This window comes from Oncorhynchus gorbuscha, linkage group LG26 (assembly GCF_021184085.1).
Source record: "Oncorhynchus gorbuscha isolate QuinsamMale2020 ecotype Even-year linkage group LG26, OgorEven_v1.0, whole genome shotgun sequence".
Taxonomy (NCBI): Eukaryota; Metazoa; Chordata; class Actinopteri; order Salmoniformes; family Salmonidae; genus Oncorhynchus; species Oncorhynchus gorbuscha.
Window position 1 is genome coordinate 41,025,473 of NC_060198.1, and position 20,119 is coordinate 41,045,591.

General features: G+C 42.0%; 2 protein-coding genes and 1 pseudogene across 2 annotated transcripts; 2 read left to right on the forward strand and 1 right to left on the reverse strand.

Annotated features, from left to right (window-relative positions):
* Positions 1-20,119, reverse strand: part of LOC124015125 — a 413,427-nt pseudogene that overhangs the window by 23,944 nt on the left and 369,364 nt on the right.
* Positions 5,560-11,165, forward strand: LOC124015120 (solute carrier family 35 member B1-like). The gene is made up of 9 exons (XM_046330073.1): positions 5,560-6,174; positions 6,682-6,785; positions 6,943-7,073; positions 7,161-7,191; positions 8,091-8,248; positions 8,387-8,513; positions 9,127-9,233; positions 9,448-9,601; positions 10,019-11,165. The coding sequence occupies exons 1-9, from the start codon at positions 6,053-6,055 to the stop codon at positions 10,069-10,071; spliced, it is 987 nt and encodes a 328-aa protein (XP_046186029.1). The 5' UTR covers positions 5,560-6,052; the 3' UTR covers positions 10,072-11,165.
* On the forward strand, positions 14,150-18,756 carry LOC124015124 (cytochrome c oxidase subunit NDUFA4-like). The gene is made up of 4 exons (XM_046330079.1): positions 14,150-14,308; positions 17,753-17,838; positions 18,025-18,085; positions 18,487-18,756. Exons 1-4 carry the CDS (start codon positions 14,267-14,269, stop codon positions 18,541-18,543), a joined length of 246 nt encoding a protein of 81 aa, XP_046186035.1. The 5' UTR covers positions 14,150-14,266; the 3' UTR covers positions 18,544-18,756.

Here is a 20,119-nt window from a genome sequence, read left to right on the forward strand (position 1 = left end):
CCGACTTTGTGTAATTAGAAATTATTTGGGCTAATCATCTCTTTCTGTCCCTCAACCCCAGGTCTCCCTGTCAGAGAGAGCCTCTCCTCCAGGTATCCTGCCCTGACCCCAACAAGGTGAATTTCACTCCCCATGGAGGCTCTGCCTTCTGCCCTGTCAGTCTGCTCAAGCCCTTGCTGCCCTCCATGGACCTCCTGTTCCGCGGCCTGTCAGTCTCGCCTGTCACAGGCTGCTCAGGTCAAGGCTCTGCCCCCTACCAGACAGTTGGGCATTCGGTTGGGGGCTACATGAGTGGACCCCTCCAGGACACAACCACCATGTGACTGTGGAGAAGGGGTTGTTTTCAGACTAATGAGGATGGATTTATCCTAATAGGAGATTAAATCAAGATGGCTGCCACCACCTTGTCAGGGACTGTTATGATAAGCCTCCAGATCTATTCAACTAAGATCAACAAAAAGAGACCTCTACAGTGGGTTCTCTGTGGGATCAGGTTCAAATCTGTCATTGGTGTTCTATCCTGATTCTCAGGGACTTGCTGCTCTGGGTACATTGATAGTCACTTGCCCCCTTGGTTAGGGGGAGTAAATAAGTTGTACAAATGTTTGTGACATATTTTCATTCTACACAACTTGGCCTTGCTCTGATACCCTTAGATTTGTTATAGCTAGAGCTTGGAGTCAGAGATGTACTAATTAGTGATGCCTGGGTTTACTCATAACCCGCAGTCCCCGCGGTTATATCTGCGGGGTGGATGGGTTTAGTCATTAAATATTGTGTGGTAGGTGGCAGGCTGGTTGAATAAAGAGAAATAATACCTTAAAAAATCCATAAATGTGTAATTATTGTGCAATTTATAAAGGCTGCATTGAGGTACATCTTTCATTATTTTCGGCTATCTGGTATTAGTGCATAAACCTAATCTGCAGGGCTTAACTGTAGGCACGCCAAATAGCCCACACAGCCAATCGCCAAGTAATACTTTTGGGAACAGGCAGGAACAGGCAGAAAAAGTTATCAATCCACGGAGGCAAAAAGGACATCGTTCAGGTTTTAATTCAATAAGAGAAGTTCCGACGGAGAGTTGAAAGCAAAGAGAAGGGAGCGCCAGAAAAGTCATGTTTGGAAACGATTTGGTGAAGTGGTAAAAGAGGATGATAGCAGTGTTGTGTGTGATTGTGAGGCGCTATACACACTTGACAGTTACAAGACGGAACTTCAAATAGGCCTATGGCATGTCAAGGGAATTGTGAAATCTGGGCACTGATTTGTAGGTCTATAACCTCTCACATAGCCTTAATAATAACTCCTGCAGAATTAAGCATTTCTTGCAGTAAAATCATAAATTCAATTTCGGGTTAAATTTGGAACAGGAGTGGAGAAATAGGATTTATTCTTAAGAGAATGTCATGCTCAAATACCATCTGTAGAGGTGCTGTCTTCATAAAAGCTGATAGTATTTCAACCACATTAAAAAATGCTTCAAAACCGAACTGAAATCTTATCAGAAACACGTTGGGTTGTTTTCACAGCTTTACCTCATACAGCCGGTCAAACTGATGTAATTTGGGCAGAACATCTTTCCCTTCATATTTTTGTTATTGTGTTTTCTCCCCGGTCCCTAAAATATCTTTGCTCCGCGAAAGGTGACCGAGAACTTTATCAATATTATGTATGATCTCAACAGTGTAAATAATGCATTGATCGGTGGGATCTAGAGCCATGCGTTTTGATTTGAAATGCATTGATCGGTATGATCTCGAGCCATGCATTTTGATTTAAAATGCATTGATAGGTATGATCTAGAGCCATGTGTTTTGATTTAAAATGCACTGATCGGTATGATCTAGAGCCATGCGTTTTGATTTTTAAATGCATTGATCGGTGGGATCTCGAGCCATGCGTTTTGATTTTTAAATGCATTGATTGTTGGGATCTAGAGCCATGCGTTTTGATTTTAAATGAGTTTTTGATTGCGGCCCTGTTTCTACCCTTTTATATAAATGTATTGATGTATGCAAATACACCCAGTGTATGTATGCAACTGAGGCACATATCATTATATTTGTTAATCACAAAATATATAAAAAATGCGCGACCTACACAAAAGAAAATGTACATCATCCCACCGTTGGGGCAAGGTGTTCCAAGCGTTCCTAAGGAATACTGGCCCATGTCGGCGCGAATGCTTCCCACAGGTGTCAAGTTTGCTGGATGTCCTTTGGGTGGTGGACCCTTTTTGATACACAAAGGAAACTTTTGGGTGTGAAAAAACCCAGCAGCGTTGCAGTTCTTGACCCAAACCGGTACGTCATGCACCTAACGTTACTACCATACCCCATATGTATGTGTGCACTCCAAAGAGTAAATATGTTATTCATACCCTGATTATTAATCTCCCTTTACAATACGTATGTATTCTCATAAACATTTGAACTGAAAGTTGAACAAGTTAATTGGGCCTCAGTCAGTTATTAATAGTGCATGTCTGAATTGTACTGACTCTGTCAGGATACTAGCTAGCTACATCTACCATTTCGAAGTTCTCACTCGTCATGGAGATTTTGCTTAGTAGGCCTATGACACACTCATTTTGCATTAAAAAATAATTATATTAATATAGTTTAACAATCTTTGCTACAAACATTTAGGATTATGTATATTGTTGCCATCACACAAACCTGTAAGAAAATACACATACAGTATGGATGCAACATCAAATGTGGCATTGGAAGGCAGCTTCATCAACACCATGCAGGAGATCAGAACTGAACAAAACATTTGGCTTCCGGTTCATGGAACGTTTGTTCGCAATACCTAAGTGTTCATTAGACTTCCATATGTCTATTTAACATTCCCATAAGTTAGCAAGGGTCTGCGAAATTGTTAAAAGGTTAAAAATATATATATAACAGTTGGACAATGAATGAAGATACTCCAAACATTTAGAATTTTTTAATCAAATCAGATATTGTTCAGACATTTTGGTGGGAAATCAGGTATTCAATTTATTAAAAAATGTCTCAATTTTTTCTTATGTATTTACATAAGTAAATGTTTGGAGGTATACAAAACATGACAGACTATCCAGGTGAAAGCCATGATGCACTTCAAATGTGTAGATGAAAGGGAGGAGACAGGTTAAAGAAGGATTTTTAAGTCTTGGGACATGGATTGTGTGTGTCCAGAGGGGGAATGGACAAGACAAAAGATGGATTGTGTGTTTATTTTTATTTTTATTTCACCTTTATTTAACCAGGTAGGCTAGTTGAGAACAAGTTCTCATTTGCAACTGCGACCTGGCCAAGATAAAGCATAGCAGTGTGAACAGACAACACAGAGTTACACATGGAATAAACAATTAACAAGTCAATAACACAGTAGAAAAAAATGGGCAGTCTATATACAATGTGTGCAAAAGGCATGAGGAGGTAGGCGAATAATACAGTTTTGCAGATTAACACTGGAGTGATAAATGATCAGATGGTCATGTACAGGTAGAGATATTGGTGTGCAAAAGAGCAGAAAAATAAATAAATAAAAACAGTATAAAAAACAGTATGGGAATGAGGTAGGTGAAAATGGGTGGGCTATTTTCCTATAGACTATGTACAGCTGCAGCGATCGGTTAGCTGCTCGGATAGCTGATGTTTGAAGTTGGGGAGGGAGATAAAAGTCTCCAACTTCAGCGATTTTGCAATTCGTTCCAGTCACAGGCAGCAGAGTACTGGAACGAAAGGCGGCCAAATGATGTGTTGGCTTTAGGGATGATCAGTGAGATACACCTGCTGGAGCGCGTGCTACGGATGGGTGTTGCCATCGTGACCAGTGAACTGAGATAAGGCGGAGCTTTACCTAGCATGGACTTGTAGATGACCTGGAGCCAGTGGGTCTGGCGACGAATATGTAGTGAGGGCCAGCCGACTAGAGCATACAAGTCGCAGTGGTGGGTGGTATAAGGTGCTTTAGTGACAAAACGGATGGCACTGTGATAGACTGCATCCAGTTTGCTGAGTAGAGTGTTGGAAGCCATTTTGTAGATGACATCGCCGAAGTCGAGGATCGGTAGGATAGTCAGTTTTACTAGGGTAAGCTTGGCAGCGTGAGTGAAGGAGGCTTTGTTGCGGAATAGAAAGCCGACTCTTGATTTGATTTTCGATTGGAGATGTTTGATGTGGGTCTGGAAGGAGAGTTTGCAGTCTAGCCAGACACCTAGGTACTTATAGATGTCCACATATTCAAGGTCGGAACCATCCAGGGTGGTGATGCTAGTCGGGCATGCGGGTGCAGGCAGCGATCGGTTGAAAAGCATGCATTTGGTTTTACTCGCGTTTAAGAGCAGAGGGGGAATGGACAAGACAAAAGATGGATTGTGTGTGTCCATTCAGAGGGGGAATGGACAAGACAAAAGATGGATTGCGTGTGTCCATTCAGAGGGGGAATGGACAAGACAAAAGATGGAATGGGGTGTGTCCATTTCTGAGTCCCAATGTTTATCATGAATTTGGATCTTGTCTTTCTATTCTCTTGTCCCATTGATGGGGGTGAATGTATTGTTTTTGAATCAGTTTGTGAAGTAATTGTTCATTATGATAGACATTTCCCATATTTAGGGCCTAGTAGAATGTTTTTACAGTTGGTTTGTGAGTATACATAGTGAGTACTCACTTTGTGACTTGACCTATCCCTTGCTCAGGTTGAGGATGAGCAATGTTTATGGCAATATAGTGGCTGTTCCTATATCAGTTTGAAATGCATGTTGTGTCATGCATGAGCATGAACCTCTGCTCTCTTCTGATGTAAAGGCAGTCTGAATCATTTCCACATAGTTGTCTTTCCCCCCAGCTTCGGATACGTTTTACCTTACTGTTTTGTGGTGTAAAATGACATTGTTTCACCAATATGTAGGTGTTCTCCGTTTACTTTCCTGTATAATTTCACGTTTTAAGCATTGAAGTTGTTTAAACATGTTTTTAGTTTGACAGTGGGCACTAACACTAAATGGACATTAAACCAATAGTGAATGGGTTCAGTCATGATTATTGAACAATGGTAAAATGTGCTAAAATGTGGTGCATTACAATGTTGTTAAATTTGTCTTCACACGTGTCGCTGTGTCTCTGGAGTAGAAGCCCCGCCCATTCTCTCGTCCGTCTGTTTCAATGGCCGAATCTTGTGGTTTGTTGCCTTATTTGAACCAATAGAATCCATCCACATCCCAGTACGAAAAAAGACACGCGACAAGTTCGAGAAAGCCCTGCAAATGTTGTCAATAGTCGTCTGTGTAGACTGCCATTTAAATAAACAATAAATCAAAGAGTATAGATCACATATATATTACAGCTGAATATTTTGATACATAAACAAAAATAAGAACATTTACGAGCTACCTTGTATGCTACATATACGTTGATTCAAATGAGAAAACAAATCACATGGTTCATGCATATAGTTATAAAATAGTAGCATCTGCGTTCTGCCAACAACTGTTTTATATGAATGGTATGGTAGCTACAAACTCAGGCATATCCGTTGAGGGCTCCTAATGAACCACTGAGGTCTTTGAGCCAGCTTGTTCTCTGACGTATCTCAATGAAAACAACTACACTCCCGTATCCTTTCCACCGGGACAATTGTCTGAATGGGATGCCTTTGACATAACCTGGATCGGGACAGGAGTAACGTTTGCTAGTACGAGAGACCTGCAATTAAAGACATATATTCCGGAGTCAACACTATACTGCGACAGCTGGATTGACAACAATGATGGATTTTGCTAATTGCTAACAACCAACCCACCAATCTAACGTTGGCTAACTAACGTTAGCTAGCTAGCAAAGTCAGCTAGCTAACAGGGACATAAGCTAAATCTTTGAAGAGGAACCACGGACTGATCTGTAGTCACATTAGCAACTCTGCCCAGTTAGGGTAACGTTATAGCGTCACCATTTCCGGGCTTGTGATATCTGAGATTGTGGAGCGGGACGTTGCTTTGAGGGGTACGGGGATCGGATCTGTGTCGGTTTCCATACCCGGACAGCTAGAGGACAGCATGGCTGCAGGAAAGGGAGCGGGGAAGCCCTCGCTACTGCAGAACGAGCGTATACGATTCATTGTCTGTTTCCTCGGAGTCTTCGTTTGTTATTTTTACTATGGCATATTACAAGAAACAATGTAAGTAGTTTCCTGGTCTGACATCCGAGCGACATCATTGATTTCAAAACATAGGCTCTTGATGCACATTGCTTTTATTTGCTGTTTCTTTGTGCACATATGTTAGTTGGTGATGCTGTAGTGCAACAAGTTAATGCCGTTATTAAATGTAGGCGAGCCAACTCTACAGAGCTGAACATGTTCAAAAAACTATATCCCTGTGTAGATCTGTCTGGAATGGTATGTCACTCGAGGGTGAGGAATCTCATCTTGTTGCCCGTGATGATTTGTGTCTGTAGTCAACCAGAGCAGACTACTAGTACCTCACACTGCCCTCTCATTCTCTTTTTATAGCCTATAGATACTCCACAGTTTAATGAACAAATAATTCCCTTGCTGAATATCAAGCCCTGTGTGTTGTTGTGTCACACCTGTTTTATATGTGTAATAAGAAGTGGATTAACTCTTGATTAACATGAGTGGTTGCACTGATAAAGTGTCATATTGCTGTCTGTCTGATTTACCCAGTACCCGAGGACAGTATGGTGAGGGGGAGAAGAAGGAGAAGTTTGTTTATGCCACAACGCTGGTATTCATCCAATGCATCATCAATGCTGGGTTTGCCAAGATCTGTGAGTAAACCACACATATTCATCAATCGTGGCCTTTCACCTTCTGCCCAACACAGTTATCTCCAACATACCTTGACCCCTGTGGGTGTTTCAATGGTCTGTTGGTATTGAATCTCCATGTATTATAGATGTCTCTTCTCTACCTGCTCCCCATTAGTGATTCAGTTTTTTGAGGGTTCCAGACCAGACCACACCAAGAGCTGGCTCTATGGAGTGTGTTCCCTGTCTTATCTTGGAGCCATGGTATCCAGCAACTCTGCCCTACAGTATGTCAACTACCCCACACAGGTCAGTCTTATCCCTCAGCCCATACAGTATCTCGCTGTGATATTTTATTATTTTAATATCTAAACAACCTCTCTATTGTTGTCACAGGTGTTGGGGAAGTCTTGTAAGCCCATCCCAGGTAGGTGTAATAATTATATTATTGCTCATCCTGACCCCACTCTCAACACCTGAATATGTAATTAACAAGTCATATGCAGCCTTTGGCTTGGTGACCAGTGCATGTTTGAGGGGTTAGTTTGCCTTATTTTATTGCATGGCCTCTTACTGCAGCAGTGTGTCATGTTTCAGTGTCAGCCAGACTCCCTTATCTGCATTTCCAGTGCCATTTTTAAAGCTGCAATATGTAACGTTTAGGGTGACCGAACCAAATTCACATTGAAATATGAGTTATAGATTTGTCATTTTCATTGCAAGCCAGTCTAAGAAGCGGTGTATCTGTTCTATGTGCACTATTTCTATCCTTCCCTATCTTAAGTTTTGTTTTTGCATCTTTTACTTTCGGTTTTGTATGGTACAATGATTATTTACACTATACATGGCTTGTTTTGTCACGTACACTGAAGTTTGACAAACTATTAGAATTCTAGCAACCAGGAAATATCTGTGTGATTTCTGCATATTGCACATTTTTTAAACTACACATCCCATCAGCCCTTCCAAACTCAGTGTCTCTGTTTAATGAACATGCATTCTATTTGCATGCACCTGCTGTGAGTTTCTGTCTCCCCATGTAGACTACCCTATGACTGCAAGTCTCATGCTAACAATAAGTACATGAGCCTCGTCTTCTGTCCCACCCAGTATGTTGCAAAATGTAAACACTGTCTAAGGTTAGTGTGTTCTATAGTAATACACTGACCAGTCTTATCCCTTGAGCACGTGCAGCCCATTAATCTACATAGCCATGGTTTTTACCCCCTGGCTGACTTGTCTTTCTATGTGCACATCAACCCAATAGACCAGTGATGGCTGCTGCTGATAACTGCCCCTCACATCCCTTTGCCTTTGGTTCCACAGTGATGATTCTGGGTGTATTTGTACTGCGGAAGAAATACCCACTGGCCAAGTACCTGTGTGTGCTGTTGATCGTCAGCGGTGTGGCCCTGTTCCTCTATAAACCCAACAAGAGTGTCACTTCCACAGAATCTGCTTTCGGCTTCGGGGAGATCCTGTTGGTGAGTGTTACTGTCCTCATCTGCCTGGGGTATTACCTCTGTGACCTCGTCTGTGTTTCTCTCTGCCTATATGTGTATTTGCTGTCTGTGCCTCTGTGGGTTTGCAAATGTGACCTTCTCTCTCTCCCTGTATCCTAGCTGCTATCTCTGACCATGGACGGTTTGACTGGTGTGGCCCAGGACCACATGAGGAATCTCTTCCAGACCAGTGCCAACCACATGATGCTCAACATCAACATGTGGTCCACCCTGGTGCTGGGACTAGGTGAGACACCTGTTGTCCCTCACTAGTGTGAAAATATACACTTTGTCTGATCTTTCTGCTTTGTGTTTCTTCTGTATGTCTATCTCTGCCAACTCCCCATCTCTACTAAACACACCATTATTTATTCAATAAAATATCTTCATCTCAGATCCTCCTTCTCAGTCTAAGTGTCCCAATCTCATGCTTTTATACAGCCTTACTTTTATCAAAAACCTTTTTTTCCGGTTTTGGCCAAAGCAGTCCCCACTTCCCCAGTTCTATTCAACCCAATCAAACTGCTGTTACTACTGCCCTGTACCAGTAGGGGGAGCCCTTAATCCACTGTTGATTTTGAGGCATTTTCACCATAAAGTCATGGAACCAAATCTCAGCATGGGTTTGATTCCAAAACAATTAAAATAATTAATTGGCTTCTCCCCCCATTTGTATCAGAAGAAAAGGCTAACTAATCCTATAACTTGAAATAAATAAGAATCAAACAGCCTAGTTAAATAAAGGTTACATTAAAAAAAAAAATTAAAAAGAAGAAATTGTTACATGCAGGAAAAAAATAAATCAATTTATGCTGAATTGTGTCACTTTCAGTAAATTATCCCATGTGTTTTTCTTTCAGGGGTGTTGTGGACAGGTGAGGTATGGGACTTCCTGAGCTTCACAGACCGTCACCCCAGCATCTTCTGGAACATCCTTTTGTTTGGAATAACTAGTGCTTTAGGCCAGGTGGGTCTCACATGAGTGTGACTGTGTGTGTGTTAAAAGGAAAACATTTCCATGGCTGCAAATCACATTCTACATTTTAATTGGTTCACATGCATGTGATTCTTATGGATAAGTGCCAGTATCTGGTTTACAGTGGTCTTTCTCTATTTTGCTCTCATTCTCATTGCAGTGGGTCTTTTATAGTAACAGTCATTCACTCCTCTTCCTCTCTTAGACCTTCATCTTCATGACTGTGGTGTACTTCGGCCCTCTCACCTGCTCCATCGTCACTACCACACGGAAGTTCTTTACCATCCTGGGCTCTGTCCTTCTGTTCGGCAACGTCCTCAACACCATGCAGTGGGTCGGCACTGTCCTGGTGTTCCTTGGTGAGTAACAACATTAACTTAACTTTTAATATCTCTCTGATGTTGTGACTATCTCTCTGTTTCTCTCTCTCTCTCTCTCTCTCTCTCTCTCTCTCTCTCTCTCTCTCTCTCTCTCTGTTTCTCTCTCTCTCTCTCTGTTTCTCTCTCTCTCTCTCGCTCTCTCGCTCTCTCGCTCTCTCTCTCTCTCTCTCTCTCTCTCTCTCACTCGCTCGCCATCTCACTCCACCATGTGCTTCTTTGTCTGTAGTAACTTTATGCTTCACCTCATAGTTGAAATGCTGAGCTGCTCTTCAGCTGTTTATGGAGATGTTCCATTAGAGCTCATAGGCCTCAACTAGTAGTGAAGTCTCTTTTTGGTTGATGAGATGACAAGACACCTCTATTGTCTTAATTGTATCATGTGCTTTTTCATTTAAGGTCTCGGGTTTGATGCCAAATTTGGCAAGACACCAAAGAAGACCACACACTAAGGAACCTGGAATATGAGTCATGGCAAAACTAAACAAACTGAAAGTCCAGTGGACAGAAATCCATCTCTCTCTGATTTTCTTACCACATCCTGCCTAGGCAGTACACCTACATATACTTAGTCATTGTTAGTTTCCATATTATAATTGTAATTTTTAAAAACATAATCACGAAAGAAGCCCCTATGTTTTCAAACGTCCCCATTCTCCTGAACCTACTAAGACAGACAAGCATCATCTACTTAGACCGCAAGACCACATCCATATGAAGAGTAAATGGGGCAGAATGAGATGGGTGGGCTGAGGAAAGATGACAACATGCACGTCAAATCCCTTGTGGTTGTTGAGGCTGCTCCTCCCTTTGGACTACATCTGAACCACACAGGCCTATGAATCTCAGCTCCGAGATTTACCTCATGAACTCATCACCAAGGAATGCCTGGTTTTCACTGGGATTTGTAACCGTAGTAAAGATATTGGTTACAGAAAAACAGCCTAATAAACGAGTCGATTGTCTTGTTAGTTAGTAGAAGTTTTCCAAGTAAAACTCTATTATCAGATCTCAAGTTGTTGAGACCTGCACAATATTCTGAACGTTGACATGCTGTAGATGAGGAGTTAACACTTCCATGTAGTTGACTCAGGATGTTAGTCTTCATTTCCATTATTATCTTGGCAGACAACTAGCCTCTCTGTATTATGGAAATAATAAACATAAAATACTGTAAATGAACCAAATTGTTTATGATACTCATGGCCAATCTGACAGCTAAATCGTGTTGCTTTTAAAAAATAAAAGTAGGATATGCCATGAATACATAGTAAAAGGGAAACCATAATATGGGATCAGCATAGTTATGTTTAATAAATTGCTGTTATTGAAAGTTTTGGCCAAACTGGATGAAAATCTGCCAACGTACAATTATATTCCAGAGAATTAAAACCAGATGAAATTAAACAGAAGGAGACATGATATGGCTTGAATCTGTGTTTTGATATGACAATTAAACATGTTTTCCATTGTTCTAGGATTGGAACACCAGGCTGACAATGACCTTGTTCTTTCTCAAAATGATAAATGTATCATGTAAGCATGTCATGGGAGTGCATTTGTTTTACTTAATACTGAAAGACTTTTGGAAGGTTTGTGCATTGTAGTCTATCAAATTATGTCTACTTCACTGGTTGGAACTTTCCCACACATCATCATAGACAGGCTGTGCAGAAACTCTTATGAGATGTTAATGACCAATTTTCAGTGAAAATACAATTCAGGGGAAACTAACGTTGGTAGATGTTGGCGAGGCAATCTGATATAACAGGGTGAGTTGCAGGACACTGGCAGAGCACACAGAAAACTAAATTGTCCAGCTCACTGTTTGGGCAAGCTATCCCGAGGTTCTGCTGATAGAGACAATGAATTACAACACATGTAGTGTGAGGATGCTGTTCTCTGATGTAGCATCACCCTTATAATATACAAGAATGCTGTCAAATAGCAGTATTTGAACAGTACGATACTGTTTTACAGCCTCCTTCGTTCAACACCAGAGGACCTGATGGTGCAGTGCTTTGGACGCAGGTTTGAGTCCCGGTCGGGTACCCAACAAAATTGATGTGTTATCAGACGTGGGATGATGTGCGCTTCCTAGGGGATAGTGTTGCATCCCACCTAGTTAAGAGCTTCTGACAGCTAGGCATCGTGGCTCAGGTATTGGATGAACAGATGAAGGATTAGTTTGAGTCAAGCTTGGTCTACCCCTGAAGACGCTGGAGTATCATTACTGAAAGTACTGTAGGTGTGTGAGACAGAGTCAAGTGAAAGTAATCTTCCATCCCTCTACAAATATTCTCCCATGAATGCTTCTGTTGTATGACTGGTGGGATTCATCTTCAAACCTACTGAGGCCTTGTTCAAATACTTTGAAAAAGCATCCGTCCTTATTCCCTTCCTTGAAGTAGGCTAATCAGTGATTGAATATAATCAGATATAATTGGACTGGTAAAAGCTTTAGTAGGTTGAGGTACTTTATTTACTGTCAGATGACAAACATATTATGTGGTGGGATGAACTAAACCATCTCTGCCTACTGGTTGAAAATTAAGACTGCAGTGTCAAATGTATTTTGTTGAGAAGGAGAGGAATGGAGACTTTGATCAAGGGAGAAGGAAAGTGAGTCCCTTGAGAGGGTAAAAACTGGATGGATGTTGGGAGAAGTGCAATATTATCACATGGGGACGTATTTTTGGAATAAGGTGGAAGAATGGAGGGAAAGAGAGGGGTGGCGGTTGAAGAGAGTGAGTGTGGCAGAGGGTGAAATTGAATCTGTTGAAGATGGCGGAAAAAAAAGGGAGATGGGAGGTCGAAAAAGGCTGGTAGCAAGTGCAAACAGAGTGAGCCGTACACCGGATCCAGTTCTGGAGGCGAAATGGAAGTGAATGAGGGCGAATTACCAGAGGTGGCCCAGTCTTTGGTATCAGGTTTGGTGAGGTTCTTGGAGCCTGAGCCTTGTACCGATGGTCAGGATAATCATGAGTCTGTTACAGTAGGAGTGACATTTTTGGAGAAAGTAGGCCCCTGCTTTTTGGCTGATCCATATGTGGTTTCAGGGTGGGTGATAACGGAGTTGGGTGCTGTGGAGTCGGTGTAGATAACCCGAAGTGGTCTTGTGATAATTATTTGTATTTCTGTCAGTCAGAGTGGAGCGGAAGCTTCGTGCCACATGAATGGGGACAAGAGTGATGACTTGTTTCTTTCTCAAGAACAGGGTGCCATTGAAAGGAGTGATTACTGGGGTAGCGGTAAATGTGAATGTGGACCAGATGAAGGGGAAGCTACCCGGTGTTTGTGATGCTTGTCGCTTGGTGCGACGCAGACAGGGTGGCGTGAGTGGTGAAACAGAGGAGTCATTATCTGTTCTTTTGAGTTTTGATGTTGAGTCTTTGCCCAATAATGTGATGTTAGGATATTTCAGTAATCCCGTACAAGCTTTTGTGCTGAATCCATTTGGTTGTTACAGGTGTCAAGCTTATGGGCACGTGGCAGCAGTGTGTAGGAGGTAGGTTCCTAGGTGTGAGAAGTGTGCAGAAGGGCATGAGACAAAGGAATGTGTAGTATTGGGGAAAGAAGTGCTATGTGTTAATTGTAGGGGTGCCCATGGATCAGAAGTGTCTGTTGCGAGAGAGGCAGGTTGAGGTTACCAGGATTAGACAAGTGCAGAGGGTGTCGTATGCTGAGGCAGTGAAGAAAGTAGGGGAAGATGGTTCAAGGGGGAGGGATCCTGAGAGGATCTGTGTGAGTCGTAGATCTGTGCCAGCACAGAAGGATAGGCCTATGAGTGACATATGCTTCAGTAAGATTGGCTTCTTAACGTTTATAGCAATGGTTATCAACCACAGGGATGGAACGTAAGTCCCAGAAAATAGATGTTCTGGTGGCAGCTGCAGAGAAATATTTGGCTGTACAAGATTTTACTTCAGAAGAGTTACAAGGTGTGTTGAGTGGTGGTGTCCAGATAGGGTTTTAAATATTGGAATTGGGTGGTGGGTTTATAATCATTAGATTACAGTTTTTTCTTCATATTATTGTATTTAATTTTGTTCCGTAAAGCATAAGGGATAGATAGACCCGAGTATAGTTAGTGGCAGTAATGCAACATATATCGGATGGACGCCAACCGCCGTTAATAAACCACACCAAAGAAGAAGAACGAGTTGAGGACTCAAGGGCGTGAGGAATCTCCACAGACAGAACAATGAGACAGATATTTAACCGGATGTATAAATGTGAAGCATCCGGTTGGCGTTTCCACCGACTACCGAGATGGACTTTGGCCGAGATTCCGCAAATGTTCTCATCGCTGAAACATTTTATCTCCATACAGGTTTCTGTTTCCAAAACTAGAATCTGTAGACTTTACTCTTTGCCAAAGAAAAATAAAATGCATTGTTTAGAAGGAGTGCAAGGGAGAATGGATCTCACTGGCTCGTGATTTGCTCCCACCTCCTTGCTTGTTCGACCCATTATGATTCGTTCATCTGCTCCTATTGGAAACGACAGACTGTGGTCTATCTTGGGTTAGTTCTAAAAATCATTGATGTCTCTGAAAAGCATCTGAAAATACGCTCAGTTACTTCCTGGCAAGGCCTACATTAATCCGGTTATTTCTGTACAAATTGGGAGAAGTAAACCCTCACAATGCTGAGCACAGTTAGCCGGCAACTTAAAAGCCACCCAGCAGTAAGTACATGTGAAATCGGGAAGTTTGCTAAATCGTATATATTTTTTGGGGGGTGGGATTTGCGTCGTGCTAACGTTAACTTCAAAGCTAACCACATTGCTAATTTTAATACATGACTTGTCTCCCCCTAAATGTCGCCTGTCATGTATTGTTTCGTTTTTGGAAAAAGACAAGATTGAATATAACGATATGGTGTTTGCTGCATTGATCGTTGATTGACAAGTGATGGCATTTACCACAGACCGAAACGGCCCTGTTTGCTAACTAGTTAGCTACTGTAGCCAGTGTGGGTTATGTACTTGAAAGGGCAAGGACTCAAAAATAATTGAAAGTATAGTTACTATTATTTACACTTTAAGTGGGAGCGAGCGAGCGTGTCTAGCTAACGTTAGATGGTTAGTTTCTGGAATTGCGACCTGGCAAAAAAGGCCTCAACTCGGTCAAGGACGAGGCGGTTAACCGAGGACATAACGTTACTAGCTATGAAAGCACTTCTTAAAAAAAAAAAAGTACATTTCATTTGGTGTAAATTAGGTAACTGTTGTCTTGGGACTTTGGCAAAAGTATTTTTTGGGGGGGAGGAACGCTATCGAGTTGACTAAATATTTTTAGATTACCCTCGGTCCTGCCATTATGCTCCTGCCGTTGCAGGTAATAGGCTCCACCAGAGGTCGGGAGTATTATTTTTTTTTTTCATGTGGAGTGCCAATTTACAATTTATCTAACCAGTTACGGTTTTCATGCACATTTTCGTGGAACGTTTTAATTTCCATTACAATAACGTATTTGTTTAGTATTGCCAACTAGGTAAAAAATAATCAACATAAAGCCAACAAATAACATTGCAAGTAAATAATATCCTATCATGTAAATCACATTGACTATGCATGAAGGTTTGTTCATTTCATGTTCTTCAATAGCTTCAATCTCTCTCCTCTGTCTGCAACGAATTTGAAACATTGTATTAACTGGGTCTGGCCCACAGTTTGAACTGGCAACTATATCAACTCTTCTAGGTCCTCCAGAGTTTAATGAGCCACTGGATCAGAGCATTACTTTTTTATTTTCACGCCGAGGCTCTGTGGTTATCGAAAGTGAGCAAGCTGGAAAGATTTTTCGAATACAGTGAGCAACTAACTATTGTCATTCTCAATGGCTGTAAAGTAAACAGTCTGACTTGCTGTTTGAGGAAGAGAAAATAAAGACTGAGAAGCTCCACAGCTCATTAATGGTGGTGAGTTAAGACCATCAGAAATACTATCGGACATCCCCAAATGGACACATTCATACATTTGCTTATAGGCCAGGTAGACTAGATTTATTTCTGTATAATCAGGTGTGTGTCCTTACTCAACATTGACAGGACATAATACATAATACATAAAACATAATACAATGAATAAATTGACCAAACTTGTAAATGGAATGAAATAACTGTAGAATTATTATTAGAATACATTGTGAGCTCTGTAAACGTGTCCGCTCCGACAATGAGAATGGCAAACGACTAAAAATAATACATTTGATTAACTTAAATTACCATAACCAAACAAACGTAGATTGGAAGTAGCGTCAAATGTACCACTGGTCATAAGTCCCCTTTTCAGGACCCTGTCTTTCAAAGATCATTTGTACAAATACGTAAGTTCACAGATCTTCATTGTAAAGGGTTTAAACACCGTTTCCCATGTTCAATGAACCATAAACAATTAATGAACATGCACCTGTGGAACGATCGTTAAGACACTAACAGCTTACAGACGGTAGGTAATTAAGGTCACAGTTCTGTAAACTTAGGACACTAAAGAGGGCTTTCTACTGACTCTGAAAAACACGAAGATGGATGCCCAGGGTCCCTGCTTATCTGCATGAACGTGCCTTAGGCATGCTGCAAGAAGGCAAGAAGGACTGCAGATGTGGCCAGGGGAATAAATTGCAATGACCGTACTGTGAGACGACTAAGACGGCGCTATAGGGAGACAGGACGGACAGCTGATCGTCCTCGTGGTGGCAGACCACGTGTAACACCTGCACAGGATCATTACATCTGAACCTCACACCTGCGGGACAGGTACAGGATGGCAACAACTGCCAGAGTTATACCAAGAATGCACAATCCCTCCATCAGTGCTCAGACTGTCTGCAGTAGGCTGAGGGAGGCAGGACTGAGGGCTTGTAGGCCTGTTGTAAGGCAGGTCCTCACCAGACATCACCGGCAACAACATTGCCTATGGGCACAAACCCACCGTCACTGGACCAGACAGAACTGAAAAAAGTCTCAAAGTAATCTTCACTGATGAGTCATGGTTTTGTCTCACCAGGGGTGATTGTCGGATTCATGTTTATCGTCAAAGGAATGAGGGTTACTCTGAGGCCTGTACTCTGGAGCGGGATCGATTTGGAAGTGGAGGGTTCGTCATGGTCTGTGGCGGTGTGTCCCAACATCGTCTGCCTGCAATGACAAGCTCCGTCTATCTCAACGCTGTGCGTTACAGGAAAGACATCCTCCTCCCTCATGTGGTACCCTTCCTGCAGGCTCATCCTGACATGACCCTCCAGCATGACAATGCCACCAGCCATACTGCTCGTTCTGTGCGTGATTTCCTGCAAGACATGAATGTCAGTGTTCTGCCACGGCCAGCGACGAGCCCAGATCTCAATCCCATTGATCACATCTGGGACCTGTTGGATCGGATGGCTAGGGCCATTTCCCCCAGAAATGTCTGGGAACCTGCAGGTGCCTTGGTGGAAGAATGGGGTAACATCAAGAACTGGCATATCTGGTGCAGTCCATGAGATGTACTGCAGCTGGTGGCCACACCATATACTGACAGTTACTTTTGACACACACACACACACACACACACACACACACACACACACACACACACACACACACACACACACACACACACACACACACACACACACACACACACACACACACAAATGTGGTTTGAAAGAGTGAATGCACACGAATTGGCGGGAGAGAGAAGATTCTGGAGAGACACTAACCTTATACATCTAAGCCACACTTACCTTCACTCAACATGTTTTATTTATACCTAAGACACATTTTCTTCACACATACTGTAGACCAAAGGAATACTCTCAAACAGCTTCAGGTCCAAATCAGTAGCCATTTATGGAAAGCCAATGGAATTTAATTTGTTTTCACATTTTTCTCAAATACCCTCACGGCACCCGTGCCTTGCGTTGCCGATGCTCATCTTAGTGTGATGGACTGTGCCATCCCCAGCGGCCTCCGCAATGGATTAGTCCACTAAGACGGGCACGAATCAGACGGGTGTCTACTGTGCCATTTAAAAATATAAAAAAACATCTATCGACCAGTTGACTGAATGGGGTCAGCCATTTTTCCCTTGATTGCCACCTTACCCTGTCCTCTATTGTTCCCCCTAAATCTTTTCTATTCCCTCCAGCTGGTCCCCCTTTTCATCTTCATCGGTGGTGGGACAGTTATGTCTGGAGCGTATCTCTTGCGCCTGGCAATGGGACCCCATGTCAGGTAAGGGCCCTTGTAGAACACCCTGCTAATAAGGTTCCAGTCCAAATGGAAACTGTCTGAAATGAGATCCACATAGTAACTGGATTGACCTTGAGTGTTTTAGTCACAAGTCAGACGTCAATTTCAATTTGCAGGACGGGTATATTGCTATTAGTTAAACGTTTCATTTCAATATTTATGTTGTAGTTGGAATCGCAATGGCAACCCCGAGCCATGGAACAAGACGGAACCCACACAGCAGCACAAGGTAGGTCACTCATTTATAGGATGATCCATTATGTCTGGATTAATGTATCACGATGGTCAGTGCATTAAACTTGGTCCCTGCCGCACATGGCAGTGAGCAAAGGTTGTACAGCGCAGGGAGGGAACATGTTAATGTAGTGGCTTGAGCCAAAAATGTAATTGAGCTGTCGTCTGATTCCACTCATCCCATAGTAGAATTAATTATACAGTATAATCCTGTTAAAGTAATCTGATCAACCAATCTAATTGTCAGTTACAACAACAAAGCAAGTTTGACACGGACTAAATAACAAACCTGGAATTGATTCAGAAAGTAAAGGCAGGTTTTTGCTTAGAATGTTATTCATCAATATTTAATTTCTGGTTTCCTTAAACTTTATTGTTCCTCTATTTCATTCATAGTTTTACTCAGTGAACATGGACTACAGCAAGCTGAAGAAAGAGGGTCCTGACTTCTAAACTCTTCTGCTGGACCAAAGGCTTGAGGAAAAAAATGACTTATTCTGACACTGACTTCCCTTACACCTCTAACTTGAAACCAGTGGATGCAAAGAGGCTAAACCGCACAAGTTCGGTCCCTTTGACCTTCTAACCATCTTTAAAAATAAAAATCCCTCATACCTCACGGTTGTATAGCAATAAAGCGAAGGAGTCTTTTCTCCTGTATACAGAGGAAATTGTCTTTCTTTGTAGTCGGTGTTTAAACTGGTTCAGGACTGATTTAATCCTAAAACATGATATTCTGGTACCACGTTCTAGTTTGAAATCATGAAGTCAGTCATTTTTGTTAGCCCACACTAGCTTGACTGTCAATATTTTGCTCTTGGTTTTTGCCTCATGCCACCTTTTGTCCTTGCCCTCCTTTTCCGCCTGGTGGCTCTGTCTGCGTACATGTATATCATAATACGCTTGACTACGGTCCCGTATGTAATTTACAGTATGACTACATGCTTGGTCTTGCATATGCTCATCCACAAGTTATCAGAGGAGCCCTTGACATGCTCGTGCTGTGTGCCTTTGATAGATCTCCACATGGTCTGACCATCTGTCCAAGGCTGCACTGCACCATTATAGGCCATGTTGTCTGAAGGTCTGCAATCACTCACTGACTAAAACCAGGCAGGTGGGAGTAAAGGATAACAGACAAACTATAAAGGTTGGCCTTGTATTAGCAACCAATAAAGCAATGATAATGTTCCCAAGAGTAATAAACGGAGCAGATAAAACCGGCTTCTCAGGGAGACTGGTGCGGAGGTGTTTCTCCTAGAATGTCATGGCTCTGCCTGATGAGTTTGTGAATGTTATCAGGTCACACTGCGTCTCTCAGGCTGGGAAAACTCTGAAAAGGATGTGCAGCCAACACAACACTAGAAATGTCAAGGATGGCTTCACATTGGCATAAAACTCCACATATAAGAACTTCTCCCACCCTCTTAAAGGTTGGAACAAGCTTTGTCTCCAATACAATAATTGTTTCAGTTGAGAGATGAAACTGTTTCCTTCACAACTTTAATTTGTTTTTACAAAGAACCCCTTTGATTATGCTGAAATATTCAGGTTGTGGAAAACTAATCTGAAGGCTCCTTTCTGTGCTTTCAGAGACCGCTGTAATTGGGGCCATGAGTATTTTTCTGACCGTGAGACCTCTGCTTAGTCATACAACATATTGTCACAATATAAAACTGGATATACACTGCTCAAAAAAATAAAGGGAACACTAAAATAACACATCCTAGATCTGAATGAATGAAATATTCTTAAATACTTTTTTCTTTACATAGTTGAATGTGCTGACAAAATCACACAAATTATAAATGGAAATCAAATTTATCAACCCATGGAGGCCTGGATTTGGAGTCACATTCAAAATTAAAGTGGAAAACCACACTACAGGGTGATCCAACTTTGATGTAATGTCCTTAAAACAAGTCAAAATTAGGCTCAGTAGTGTGTGTGGCCTCCACGTGCCTGTATGACCTCTCTACAACGCCTGGGCATGCTCCTGATGAGGTGGTGGATGGTCTCCTGAGGGAAC